The sequence below is a fragment of the Trypanosoma rangeli genome (assembly GCF_003719475.1).
Source record: "Trypanosoma rangeli strain AM80 chromosome Unknown Tra_15.4_contig_00056, whole genome shotgun sequence".
In the NCBI taxonomy this organism is placed as follows: Eukaryota; Euglenozoa; class Kinetoplastea; order Trypanosomatida; family Trypanosomatidae; genus Trypanosoma; species Trypanosoma rangeli.
Window position 1 is genome coordinate 55458 of NW_021705801.1, and position 13650 is coordinate 69107.

Here is a 13650-nt window from a genome sequence, read left to right on the forward strand (position 1 = left end):
AAATCCGCAAAGAGTGGGCGAGAGAGAGAGAAATCAAAGAAAAAAAAAGCAAAATATAGAGATATGATCCAGGCCATCGAGGAGGTAGCATAAATATGCCATGGACAGCGGTCAAAGGCCCCAAAGCGCAATAACGCGTACAAACACACATACATGAAATGGAGCAAAAATAAAACATAAACAACAGCGGCACATCTCCGCTGCCTTCTCTGTACATAAAAAGCGAAAACCAAACAAAGCAAATAGACAAACAGGTACAGAGAAAAGGAAGGGACAAAAAGAGCACATAAAGTGGAATAGATTCATTCAGCATTGGTTTAGGCAAGCCCTTCACCCATGTCATGTATGCCTGTTTTTTCTTGTTTTACTTTTTGTTGATTTTTAAACCATTTTGTCTCCTCTCGTTCTTTCCTCCTCCCCTTTCGTACCCCCCCCCCCTCTGCTTCTTTTGTGCGTCTGCGTGTGCGTGAGCATATTTGTGTTGGTGCGCATTTTTAGGAGTTCAATGCACACACGCAAGCAACACCGCGCTTTATCCAATGACTAGGATCAACTGTAGTGGGTATTTCCATCGTGAGAACGTAGTTTGTTGAGTGACCCGTGGTACTCAGTGTACCCGCACGACGCAGTGTCTTGTAAAGTGGGCAGATATACACGTCATCCTTTGGCTTTTCCTTGTTGATAATGGGATTGAGCCACAACATGGGGACGTGCTCAAACAGCACCTTAGGCATGGACTCCACAAGCTGCAGCGTATTGCAGTCAATCCGTGCACCTTCAATAAATATGCCGTAGACGTAGCAACCTGTCTTAGGGGGCGCAGTTACCTTAGCAGGATCCGTGTTTATCCACTCAAAGCCGTAGCTTATGGTATCAATGGAAATCTGCTTCTTACGAGCATAATTTTGCAGAATACCCGTCAAGAACGCCTGTGGGAAAAAGAAACCAGATATCCAGTACACATTGGGGTGCCCACCCTCATACCATGCCTGGATCTTTGCCAAGCGTTGCGTCAAATCATCCACCCATGAGCCAAGCGGTTTAAGACTTGGATAGGCCCGTTCCGACCACTGACCGGGTACCTGATTATTATACAGGCAACGATATACCTCCTCCAGCTCCCGGTTCATCAATACTTCTCCCTTAATGGCAAGGGGAAGTACCGCAAGTGTTTCTCGCACCACTACCGTGAGACGATTGAATCGAATAGCTTCCTGTACAAGCACTGTATTCATAGAATCTTCATACCGTGTAGGATATCTCTTGTAAAACTGCACAATGTTAAATGGATCACTCAACTTACCTCGAATAAGTTCAGCCAGCTCCACAACAACTTCATCTGGGGACTTCCCCAAGGCATTCTTTCGTGTCGCTTCACCTTGCAAAGCAACGATGGCCTCCAACGTTTCAAACGTCTCATTACGCGCGCACGTGATGTCGGCATTTTCGTGCAAGCCAAAAATTTCAGGATTTGTATTGAGAGGCCAAGAGTCAATGTACTCCAAATAATCCTTCTGCGACCCAGCTGGAATAGAACGATAGATGCCAGATGGAGAGAAAATGTAGTCATCCTGCATCACCTCAGGACAGACAAACACCTCCAATATTGTATTAAGGGTTCGCCGATCCCAATCATCCGTGACACGGCCACCGTAATGAATATTGCCGCTCAGCTCCTTGATGACCTTATATGGAATTTCGCCGTACTTTTCCAAAAACATGTGAATCTGCGTGATGCAACACCCCAAATCTCCAGACGTGTATTCATAAGGAATATTCCACCCCAGTGGACCAAATTTACGACGCTCCTGAATAAGAGCATGAAAAAAAGACATTGCAAAAAACATTTTTTTAAACTCCTTCGGTTTGCGACAGGTATTCATATAGTCGCTTGGGTAACTTGTAACAGAGCGTGTAACATTGGCCTGCATACCTTTGGGTGGTTCATTTGTAATTTTAACACCATTTTGCAACACAGAGACTGGAAAGTGTGGATTTGGCATAGATGTGAGCCAAAGACGAAATGCAGGGTGAATTCCAGGACTCATGGCCTCTACAAGTCGTTCCAAGGTTGGCATCCACGACGTCGCCAAGTGGCAGTTTTGTAAGAGAACCCACGCACCATTTTCCATACCTTCCTGTAACATGCGTTCAGCACGAGGGCCTTGTCCTTGCCCAAGAGATATGTCAGAAAGTTTCTTACCCATGTTTTGTGACTCGGCAAACTTTTTCCAGTCTTCAAAGGGATCCGCACCTTGGGAAAGAATAAAGATGAGTGGCGCCATGGGGTTTGATTCCTTAAACGATGTTAAGAGGTCAAACGGGGGTGGACGAATAAAACGTTCTCCTAAATTGTCCTTCACAAAATCTTGTACCGCCTCCATCAACTTATCTGGCCGGAGGCAACGCAGGAACATCATACGTTCCATGGGAGTAAGCCGTTCTGCGTACACACCTTTTAGTCTTTCTGTATGAGCTGTAGAAGACATAAAAATCTTACGGTAATGTTCCAAGTTATCGGCAATGTGCATGGAAATTCCCTTGAAACAGGCAAAGTTAGCTGAAAGGTAGCAAATATCGGCCCACGTGGACTCGGTAAGCCAAGATGGTGCTGGACTAGGCTGCGTTATGGAGCTCATAGAAGGCCCTTGCAGGAGGAAACGAAATTCATCCTCATCAATGCCACCCTCCTGTTGTAAAATACGTATGCAAAGAAAGAAGGAAAACATAATTTTATGCTTCTCAAAGAGTGAACGACTGATGTTTTGGTAGAAACTGTACGTGAAGTAATCTCTTAGATTCCGAAGTCGTGTTTCCAGGTCCTCTGACTCTTCTGCTGACTCGATACCATTGATAAAGAGCCGGACAAACCACTGTAGGGAGTATTGATACATGGGATCCACATTGGAGAGAGTTGCACTGCAAAAAAATAAACATGACGAGTGACGTGAAACCGGACGATACCACTCTCGGCTTGCGTTGATTTCCCTCTCAGCCTCTTCAGCCTCTTCCACCTTAATTTTAATCTCATCCGTGGTAGTCTTCGACTGATTCAGGTATTGAATAAGGCTCTCATCATCTAAAATGTCACCGGTGACCTCCTCCATTTTCCGCAAAATAGTCTTCTGAATATTGGCAACCTCGGCCCGCATTGCAGCATTGTCTTTAATTAACTCACTCCGACGCATTTCCAGCTCCTTGCGCTCCTGCCCCACTACAACACCAAGAAGCTGATCCTCTAGCCCCTGAGGGGTAATAAAAAAATTTAGTAGCGTGACTTGCACCATCACCTCTGGAATGTAGTGCGGGTTTGGAAGCTTGGTAGTCATGTAAAACCTAAAATCCGGATTCCAAGGAATGGGATGCTCTGACAAACGAATCATCTCCTGTCCACCTTGCGTAAAGGTCTGCTTGGCAAGAAGCGGAGCAAGACTGGCATCAATTCCCTCACCAATGTTCTCCAAAAGCACAGCTCGACCTGAACGAACACCATACTCAATACGCTTGATCAAATCCTTCTGGCTGGGTTTTAAGATCTCTATCCCTTCACCAAAGGTTTGTCGAATCCACTTGTTCGCTTGAGTCTGTGGGTCAATCATTAGCGGCCAACGACGTGCACTATTCATAATAATGGCATTTTCCACCGATAACATATCCGTAGGAAGTCCATTGACATTCCACCCCTGAGTGACAATGGGGTCCTGCAAAGTGTGGTACACGGAAAGCTGCGCATGGTGCAGAATACGGTGATCTTCAAGTTCAGCCATCCATGCCTGTAATAAATCACTACGATATGAGGCGGTGAATGGTCCCACGTAGGCGATTTGTCCGGCCGCCGCAATCATATCGCCCAAAAGAAACTTGGAATTTTCATCAATCTCATGCAGCGTATTCTTCCAATTCTTCTTTTCACCTGCCAGTCCATCAATAAGCATAGCTGCCCTCCCAAGTTTGATTTCTGTCAGCTCCACCACACGTTCCAATTCCTTCATTTCTTCCTCAGCGCGTGTCTTGTTGGTTTGTAATTCCTCCAATTTTTTCGCAACCTCTTCCAGTCTAGCCTGCGCTATGCAAAGTTTCTCTTGAAAGACACGGTTGTCTTCTTGAGCAACAGCCAACCTTTGCCGCAGTGGTTCCACCTTCTTGTTTACCTCGTGAAATTTCACCATGGCATGAGTCCACTGACACATTGCTGCACATGCTTGACTGGCACCGGCAATTTTCTTTGGCGTAAAGTCTTCAGAGGAAACCAACGGCCTAACAGCTTGAATAAGTCGTTCAGGAATATGTTCCTTGTCGTAGTTCATCAAACGTTGCATTAAAAGATTAGGGTTATTCAGTAACTGTTCCTTGGCTGTAGCCCAATAGTCTGGCTTCTTCTCCTCCATCGGACCTGCAGCACGCATGACAGGCTTAAGCTGAAAAAGAATACTGATCCCTTGCACGGTCATCACCACACCGGGCGTGGGTGCCTTGTAACCAGCCACCTCTGTGATCTGCGACGACTTCAAATTTGCCAAACTAGCCAAGGCGCGATCCAATTCTGGCAATGCTTCACTAAGTTGCTCTTGCGCCTCAGCCTCAATGGCGGCGCATTCACGCTGCTTGGCTGCCACCGCTGCTTCTTCGGTTTGGGCCTCACGTTTTGTTTCCTTTTGCGGACTCTGTTTGAATGGCAATCTCATTCATGAGTTTCTTAATAGACTCCTTCTTCTGAATTAAAATGGGCTGATTCTTCTCCAGACTTTGCTGAAGCTCGGTCACTGCATTCTCCGTCTCACGCAGCTTTGCCAAACCATTTTGCAAACGGTGTGTCGTCCTATTTGCTGTCTCTGTCTCGGACTCAAGAAGTCGGCTAACGGTGTGGAGCAACTCCAAAAAGGAGGTGGGCGTCACGTAGTTGTGGCGTCGCGTTTCCTCAAGGAAGCGAACGGACATCTCCTCCACGCTTTCATGAATTATAACACACAAATCCGTGCACTTTTCCACGTCCTCTGCCGCAACCAACTTGAGGTTTGAAAAGTAATTGTGCGCCACACTCCGCAATGCCTGTGTTGGCCACGCCGTGAACCAGTCAATGGTGCAGCAGTTTACCAGGGCAGGAAACATGCGGAGCCGATTCAGAAAAGGTTCTCCAAGGGGTGACATGCAAAGCGACACATGCAAGTTAAACTTACAGAACTTAACAAATCGAGCATACATACCCACCTTATCAAGTTGAATGCCCTCGGCAATACACACAGGCTTCATGGAGTTAAATACCTCATCCAGATCAGGTCCTACAAAGAGATTTGGTACTTCACCCAAGTTAAGAAGGTTATTGACGTCTTCCAGCATGGACTCATTCACAATTTGTGTGTCAGTAAAGAGGAACATCACCTGCTTATTCTTAAACGCCACCTGTCGAAGTGCCGTCTTGATATCCTCACGCCAGATATTCATGGAGTAATTCTTCGAGATCTCCACCTGAAACACCTCAAACTCGTTCAAAAATGCGGCAACACGGGAGAGCGACTGCCGTCCAGAGCCTCCAACACCCAGAAGAAGCACATGCCCCTTTGGTTTCCGAATAACACGTGCAATCCGACAAATGTGTTCCACAGCATAGGCAAACATCACAAGATTCATCTTGTGAAAAGAAACACTATTGTACTCCATCAATCTATCTTCCAGTACTTTCACAAGTTGCTGGGGATCACACACTTCTTCGTAGAGGTGCTGATCTGATTTGGTGTCAAGGAAGTCTACAAATAAAAGACCATCGGTGCCTTTTTCAGATGGCACAATCTCCGAGAAGGGAACCCTGGTATGCTTCTCAATCTCTTTCTGAAGCTGCTCATCAAACCACTCTCTGTCCTCAACTGTGGTAAGGCGATCCCTGAATGTACGCATTTCCTCATGCACCCATAATCGAAGCAGGGCAACAAGGCTAGTCGTCAGCTTTGGCGTGGCTTTGAGCAGTCCACTCATCACATTGGCAACATCACGTAAGTTGAAGAGGTAATGCGGACGCGAAGGGGTCGGTAGAAGCTCCTTCGTGACGGTGTAGAACACATCAATGGATGCATTTACAACAGAGAAAAGTTTACTGCGTATTTCCTCGCTAAAAGGCTTAAAATAACTTTCTAGAATAGAGACAAAAATCCGCTTCATGCTAGCCGCATCCATGTCTGGGAACGCGATTTGGTTAAAGTGACGAAGAAAGCGTTGACTGACATACGTCCTGCCACCACCGGGTGGGCCCATCGCACCTGTAAAGACGACATCCACGATTTGAAAGAACTCTCGTGTCTTGCGATCATACCAGCCATGATAATCCATGTATTGTCTCAGAATCTCAATGGGAGGCTGGGCTCCGTACTGCTCTTTCGCTGGCATGTTCATGTCGTCAATGAAAATCACAAATTTTTTGTTCACCGGGGCACCCCATATCTGCGGAGCGGCACGACGTCGAACCTCAAACTTGGAGAAAATGAGATCCTGCGTCTGGTTGGCACTTGTACGGGCGGAAAAGGTAAAGAAAATGGGCGTAAACTCCTTCGGCATTTCATTCATGAGTAGCTGCTGTAGCAGGACCGTCTTTCCCGTGCCAGTAGGACCACAGCAGAGAGTGTGGAAGGACTTCTGCAGAAGAAGTTTATTGATAAATTTGTATCGTGCAACATCTACTGTAGGTACAATGACCTCCGCAATGTTTTCTGCTGTGACTTGCGCGGTGAAGGCTGGAAGACGATCGGTCCACAACACCCAACGAGACTCATCTACCAAATACTCATACTCTTGAATACAACCAATGACTGGAAGTTTAATAGACACCTCAAGATTGTCTAGCTGTGCCCGAAAAAATTGGTCAAAACGCTGCCGGCTATTCATGTCGCCCGTGGCGCCAAAGGACCACACAACAGAAAAAATAAAAAGATGTATATACACCTCTTTAAGTCGTTCCAGCCTCTCTTGTGGCACATCCGCCGTTCGAGTGGGTGTAAAGGGTATTAACAAAGCCTCGAAGATGTTAAAACATGAGACAACTAAGTTGGGCCACACGGAGGGACTGTACTCCACCACATCCTGTTGAATAAATTCAATAAGAGCAGGGAATAGAGTCACGCATAAGTTTTTTAGAGCCTCCATATACGGCTCCATCGTATTGGGCAGTCGATGACGCTGCCACGTTGTGATAAACGCCTCCACTCCGACACAGCTTACAGGTTCCATGTAAATCATACCTGCACGGGACACAGTGGCTGGAGATGCCACAGCGAGATCCTCCACTTCAAACCAACAGCTCATGTATGGTGTCATGGCAATAATTTCACCAGAGATAAGACATAGTTTCCTGTTATCATCAAGCACTGTATTCATAGATTCGATCCACAAGGCATCTACAGGTCCATCAAAGTAAATCCACTGCTTGTTGTCAGAGACGTCACGGGCTGCGACACGAAATAGTTCTCCAATAAGACCATCACGCCACTCCCCTGTTGCCTCGTCAAAACCGCCGTATAACTGAGCCATCGTAATAGACTTGGGATTCAACGCATGTATATGCACTTCCGAAAACCGTTCCTCATTCATTTCAACCCGCAACTTTGTCATAGTCGCCTGAAGCACACGGGCAGCAGATGTCTTCCCTCCCATTGTAGGTCCCACAATCATCTGGCCATGTCGAAGAATGTTCATTTCAAATAGCTGAACACACTTCCTTACAAACATCTCTGTAGGCTCCAAATGCAGCTCCAACGCCTTTTCCCTAAGGACACCCAACAGGGAGCCGTAGTCCCGTGGGGGCAGTTCCACCCCAGGGAAGAGATCAGAGATGATACCTGAGAAAAGTAGCAAATCCTCCTCCAAAAATTTGGGCATGTTGGAATCACGCAGAGCACGAAGCAAAAGAACATCCTCTTCTTCATCAGGCGACTCACGCTTCATGAGCCCAGCCGCTGAAATAACAGTATTCACAGCACGCATACCAAAGTCATAATGGTCTTGCGACGATAACTGCTCGGAACTTAAACGGAATGTTGCCACCATCTTCTGAGCCAAGGTTCGCGAGTTCGAGTAACCAAAGGAAAAGAGACGAATCTCGGCAATCATGGCGTAGTCCGGAACCATACAAGCAACAGGACGGAATAAAACTTTCAAGTTATCTGGCAATTCTGTACGTCCCGCGTAGCCAGGGTTCATAGTGATAAACACTGAATAGGAGGGATCTACAACAACTTCTGTCCCTTCAAATGGAATACGATACTGTTTAGTGCGTGCAGCTTCCTGCAAAGTTGACACCTGCTGCGCCACAACAGACAAAACCTCCACATCAATACGGTTAAATTCATCAAAGCACGCCCATGCACCTGCCTGGGCAAGGCCTTTAAAAAATTTTCCCATTGACGCATACGTCATACCCTCTTGACAGTTAAACACAACACACTGCTTCGCCACAGCCTTGGCCAAGTCTTTCACAGTTTCCGTTTTGCCTGTACCGGCTGGACCTGCTGGAGCACCACCAAGGAACATGTGCATCGCCCCTGTAAGTGTCAAATAAATACGGTCTGTTAGTGGTGTCACAACAAGTCGTGTTGTGTTTCCAAGGTACTCCCCACCGTAGTGAAATTGTGCCTCCACCTGGCGCAAGTAACAGTCATTATTTTCCCAGTATGAACGCAGTTGTGAAATCCATTCAAAGGCGTAAATACTATCAATTTTATCCTCAGCAAGATGTTCCACTATATCCCTGGCGTGTACTTCAATTGTAATAAGCCCACTAAGATTCATACGTTGCAGATTTGAAAGAGGCTGCCGCACAAGTTCCACAAGCTCCATTAAATTAGTCTTTGCCTTGGGAATATGCGGCTCCAATGAGCCGTTCTCCTTTAGGTTTTCTTCACAATCGTGCGTCCACATAATTTGATTGACTGCTATCGCCACCTGACCCGGGGAGTTAAGGAGAAAATGTTTTCGTCCCTTTTCCACGCAATCCTTCAAGCCCTGCGCTAGCTGAGAACGAATCGAAATTCGCATCATATTTTCAATATCGGTCAGCCAATTTTCAATATTCTTTCGAGGAATAATAAAGTTATCAAAGGGAATATACTCCCGCATCTGCGAGTACATGCCATGCATCTCATTACTTGGACCACGCATATCAATCTCCATGATGTTCTCAAACAGTTTACGAAAGTGTGGTTGAATGTTCCTCGGATCACGTGCCTCAGACAAAATCGTGAGAAGCTCATCATCGGAGAGAAAGTAGAAGCGCGCAAAGGATGAACGCTTGCTCTCCAGGTACTGATTTAACCCACGTTGAATGAGTTCCAGAAGATCATTGTTTTCCTTAAACTTTGCAAGCGATTCCGCAATCTCACAAAAGTTTAGGGCCACACCAATCTCATGTGCCTTGTTAGTGAGATAATGCCAGTTATCATGCACCTTTTGAAACCTTTTTCCCTCACGGGGTAGTTGACGGATGATATCCTCCGACTGAAAGATAGGTTCTAGATATAGCCAGGCCTTCTGACAAATAAGCCACTCATCCATCACAACTTGTACATTCCGCAGAGAAGTTTCCCAGGCTGCAATGTCGTTTTCAAATAATTTCTTGAATGGAGAAAAACTAAGTGATTGTGTAATAAGCATCTGATCATCCAGTTTCTCTTGAATTGTGTCAACGGAATCTTTTGGTAGCAAGTAGCACCCCGTTGATTTATAGGCCTGGGTGTTGAGTTGAATGGTTTCCCACTCTGCTTTCATCTTATTGAGAGATGTCTCAATTTGATACTCACGCGCTGCCACTTCTGAGATCCGTAGCAGAATCTCTTCATACTCAGTCACCTTCAGTGTGTTGAGGTCATTAAGTGAAAGAAGGGTCTTACCAGCACGTATCTCGTGACCGACCTCTTTTGAGATCTGATCCCAGTGACGCTCCTTCAGCCCTTCTGTGCGCAGGTACTTAATAAATGGCAACAGGGGTTTGAATTCTTCAATCTTTGTCTTGGTTTTGTGGGCAATGTCAACAAGAATTTCTGTAAGCTTTGGGTCACGACTGCTTTTGGAAACAGCACGATAGTTCTTTAACACCCGCTGCTCCATCTCCTCCGCGTCGATCTCTGTAAACGGCTTGCCATACCAATCCCGCATTGCCGTGTTCCAGTCATACACAGCAAGCCAAAGAGATGCATAGGAGTCAAAGTCTAATGCAAGCTCCCGTACTGCACTGTAATTGGTGGCCTCAATAGCAAAGAGAGATTCATGTGTGTTAAATGTGTTGGCTGTCTCAATAAGGTTTTGAATATGTTCCTGTATAGCATGCACGTCTGCAACAATCTCATTGATCTTATTGACGTTGGTGCGACGATGAAATCCTTCCACAGTGAGTTGCATCTGGGAAACCTTGTCTTGAAAGGCCTCCTGTGATTTGCGCAAGCTGACAATAAGACTTCGCTTTGTCTGCTCCAATTCATTCTGTCGCTGAATGACCTCATCATCCAGCTGCGCGGGCCAGCCAATAGCTACCCACTTTCTGTTGAAGTCATCCTCCGAGAGCGGCACCTGAAAGGCGTCCAGAAGCGTGTAAATCTGTTGTATCTCAACTATAATCGCCTGCAGGTCAAACGCCTTTTCGGGAATTGTGCGAATAAAATCGTTTCGCTCCACGACTTCCTCAGGTGTTTCTGTCGGCTTCATAAGAGTGTCGCTCAGAGCACGGAACCCGTCATTTATTTCCGCCGCCTTCATATTCACCCGGTACAATACCACGCCAAGGAGACCATTGACAATCTGAGTGCATTTGCCCTCCAGTCTCCGTCTCAGATCTGTGCAATCAACCTGAAACAAACCGAGATTTACAAAGCGGGGAATGCGGGCGCTAATATCGGCCCGCTGGCTAATGTACCGCTGAATTTCAGCCTCCACTCCCTTGGTGGAGGTAAACTGTTCCCTAAAAGTCTCCACGTACTGCGACACATCCAGTGCGACAAGCTCTTCAAATTCCTCGTACTTCGCAATATATTCATCAAGAGCTTTTCCGGCATGCGTGAGCGTCTGCAAGAGACGCCCTAAGCAGTTCTGCACAGCCGGATCTTCCCCATCAAGGGAGGACACAAATGCCGTGCTAGGGTCATACAAAAAAGTAAACAGTTGCCGCTCAACAGAGCGCACCCCTGTGTGTAGTGTCAAACAACGATTAACAAGCTCTAGCAGCATTTTGGAGAAGTTGGGGGCAGTGGTAGTATAGACGAGTGTTCGTGAATCCCCATCAACGAGCGTGACTTTGAAAAGTGGTGTAATCCTCATATTTTCTCGACCCTGATGTGGCACAACCTCCACATCGGAAATACCACGCACATAAACGGTGTAGTTGGCTGCTTCTTCAATAAAGGAGGCAACTTCATCCAACGTTCGTGTTAAAAGGGTTCGTAAAGCGTCCTGCATTTGTGCCGTGACGGTAGACATGAGGCGTTGTGTCTTAGATCCCAAATATGCACACTCGGGAAGCTGCAAACTCACCTCACCAACCCCTTCGCGAGGGGAAAAGGCATCTTTGATGTATGCTGTGATACCAGGAACCCACTTCTCTCGCATAAACTGAGCATTGTCGCGGATACACCCAACCTGGACCTCCTCAAACGCATCCATGGTCATAGGGCAATCGTGGTCCAGCGCCTGACCAACACGAAACACCTTTCGAGATAGCAACGCCTCATTCCCTTCCCTCACGCGCTGAAGAACGCCAACAGTGATGGGGTTACAGGCAACTAATGAATCCCTATAGAAGGCTTTCAGCACATCAGAAAAACAATTTTCACGTAGCCTGTGCACACCACACTCTCGGGGCTTCTTCGCTGGCTTCTCCAGTGGAAGACTTGATCCATTGAGTAGCTGTATCAGCGCGCCATTTTTTGTTATTTGCTTCATCAACTCCAAGTTCATGACACGAGAGTAGTCACTTCTAACCTCCCCTAACAGCTTGTTCACAGCAAGAGTAGCTTCATTTTCGTTTAGCTTGGGTGTGCTAAGACTCACCCTGTGCACACGCTCTAATACCAGTGGATCAATTGTCTGATACTCATCTGGTGGAATGGACTCCACGTACAGTTGCTGACGGAGTACATTCTCCATTAGTTTTCGTAAACGAAAGGCTTCTGCAAAACGATCAACAAAATTTTGTGGGTTTTCAGCATCAAAACACACATACAAACGTGGAAGTGTAACAACCGCCCCGTTCTCCTGAGAACTCGAAAGTTCATTGCCATCCTCTCCTGTGGCAATCAGTTTCACAGTTAATACATTGGTTTCCGCATCCCATTCAATTAGACGAGCTGGCAACCAACACCATTTTCCCGTGTTGCGCAGTACCTTGCACGGTGCCCCGCCCGACCCGTCATGTTTAGCCAGCCAATCTTCGGGTGATAACTCTTCGTAGCTTCTGTCATCAAAGGCCTGGAGAGGCAACAAGGAGTGGTAGAAACCCGGCATGTCAGCTGCAAACTCGCCATTCACAATGATGTTCCTTTCCTTCAGTAAGGCCTCCACTGAGAGCTCGTCATACCGTCGTCTCCATCGCCGCATCACTTCTACACGCGGCAGAGCACCTTTAAGATCCTCGTGTGGCACCATGACTTTGGGCTCCTTGCTGACAGGTACCTCATCCCCTACGGTGTACCGTCCCACAACTGGCTGAGACCACGGGTGCAGAATAGGTGTTCTGGCTGTCGTGGAATCCTCCCGGAGCCAAGAAGGCAGCTGTTGGTCTCCTAAGGAACCGTCGTCGCTTTCATCCCACCCATTTACGGGACTTTCCTCGCGTTCCGTCGCCTGCTGAGTCAGAGGTAAAACAGACAATGGTGAAGCGGCTCCAGCATTTCGATTCTTTTGCCCCGACGGCGGTTGTGGTTGCAGCTGATGCCGCTGTTGTTGTGCCAGATGCACGCGACGAAGCGCAATAAGCTCCTTAAAAGAAATGGACATCAGCAGTGGTAAAGTGTTGCCACTAAGACCTACCACGGAGTTCGGCTAAAACGCAACAGAAAAAAATAATAATAATAAAACAGCGGCCATGCAACATCATTTAACGAGGCATGAGCAGTGGAGTGCCTCATCCGTCAACATTAAACACACCTCAGGGCGTCGTCCCGCTTTTGGTTTATAAAAGCAAAAACAAAAAACTAACAAAATACACCCACCAACAAAAGAGAAGATGAGAGCATGAAAACAAAAACAGAAGACGCTCAATCCATATCGTTCTCATACGGACCAATTATTTTGTGCGGGACACACCGACCGTCTTGCCGTGTCGTCCTGACGTGCAAGTGTGCTGACCACGGACGCGGAGACCGTAGGCGTGACGCACACCGCGATGCACGCGATGCTTCCGCAGACGCTCCAGATCCTCACGGAGACGTGTGTCAACCATGGCACTGGTGAGATGCTCCGTCTTGCCCGTCTTGGGGTCACGCTGGCGGTTGAGGAACCAGTCGGGGATCTTAAACTTGGACGGTTCGGCGATGACAGCGGAGACCTTCTCGAGCTCCTCGGCCGTCAGTGTGCCGGCGCGGCGCTCCACATCAATGCCTGCCTTCTTGCACACCATGTATGCAAAGCGAATGCCAATGCCCTTCACCATGCGGAGTGCAAAGGGCACCTTGCGCTTGCCCT

General features: G+C 47.2%; 3 protein-coding genes and 1 pseudogene across 3 annotated transcripts, besides 2 other annotated features; all 4 read right to left on the reverse strand.

The window, feature by feature from the left end:
- Positions 1-17: 17 nt before the first annotated feature.
- TraAM80_02470 (hypothetical protein) lies at positions 18-288 on the reverse strand (annotated as a pseudogene).
- A 161-nt stretch (positions 289-449) lies between these two features.
- Positions 450-490: a microsatellite.
- A 4-nt stretch (positions 491-494) lies between these two features.
- TraAM80_02471 (dynein, axonemal, heavy polypeptide 1) lies at positions 495-4451 on the reverse strand (the record flags this gene model as incomplete). The annotated part of the gene is made up of 1 exon (XM_029379472.1): positions 495-4451. The coding sequence occupies one exon, from the start codon at positions 4449-4451 to the stop codon at positions 495-497; it is 3957 nt and encodes a 1318-aa protein (XP_029240686.1).
- Positions 4452-4638: 187 nt separating this feature from the next.
- On the reverse strand, positions 4639-12963 carry TraAM80_02472 (putative dynein heavy chain; the record flags this gene model as incomplete). The annotated part of the gene is made up of 1 exon (XM_029379473.1): positions 4639-12963. The coding sequence occupies one exon, from the start codon at positions 12961-12963 to the stop codon at positions 4639-4641; it is 8325 nt and encodes a 2774-aa protein (XP_029240687.1).
- A 179-nt stretch (positions 12964-13142) lies between these two features.
- Positions 13143-13218: a sequence feature (A-rich).
- A 34-nt stretch (positions 13219-13252) lies between these two features.
- TraAM80_02473 (40S ribosomal protein S18) lies at positions 13253-13650 on the reverse strand (the record flags this gene model as incomplete). The annotated part of the gene is made up of 1 exon (XM_029379474.1): positions 13253-13650. A coding segment is annotated over one exon (398 nt), but the record flags the coding sequence as incomplete, so codon positions are not given.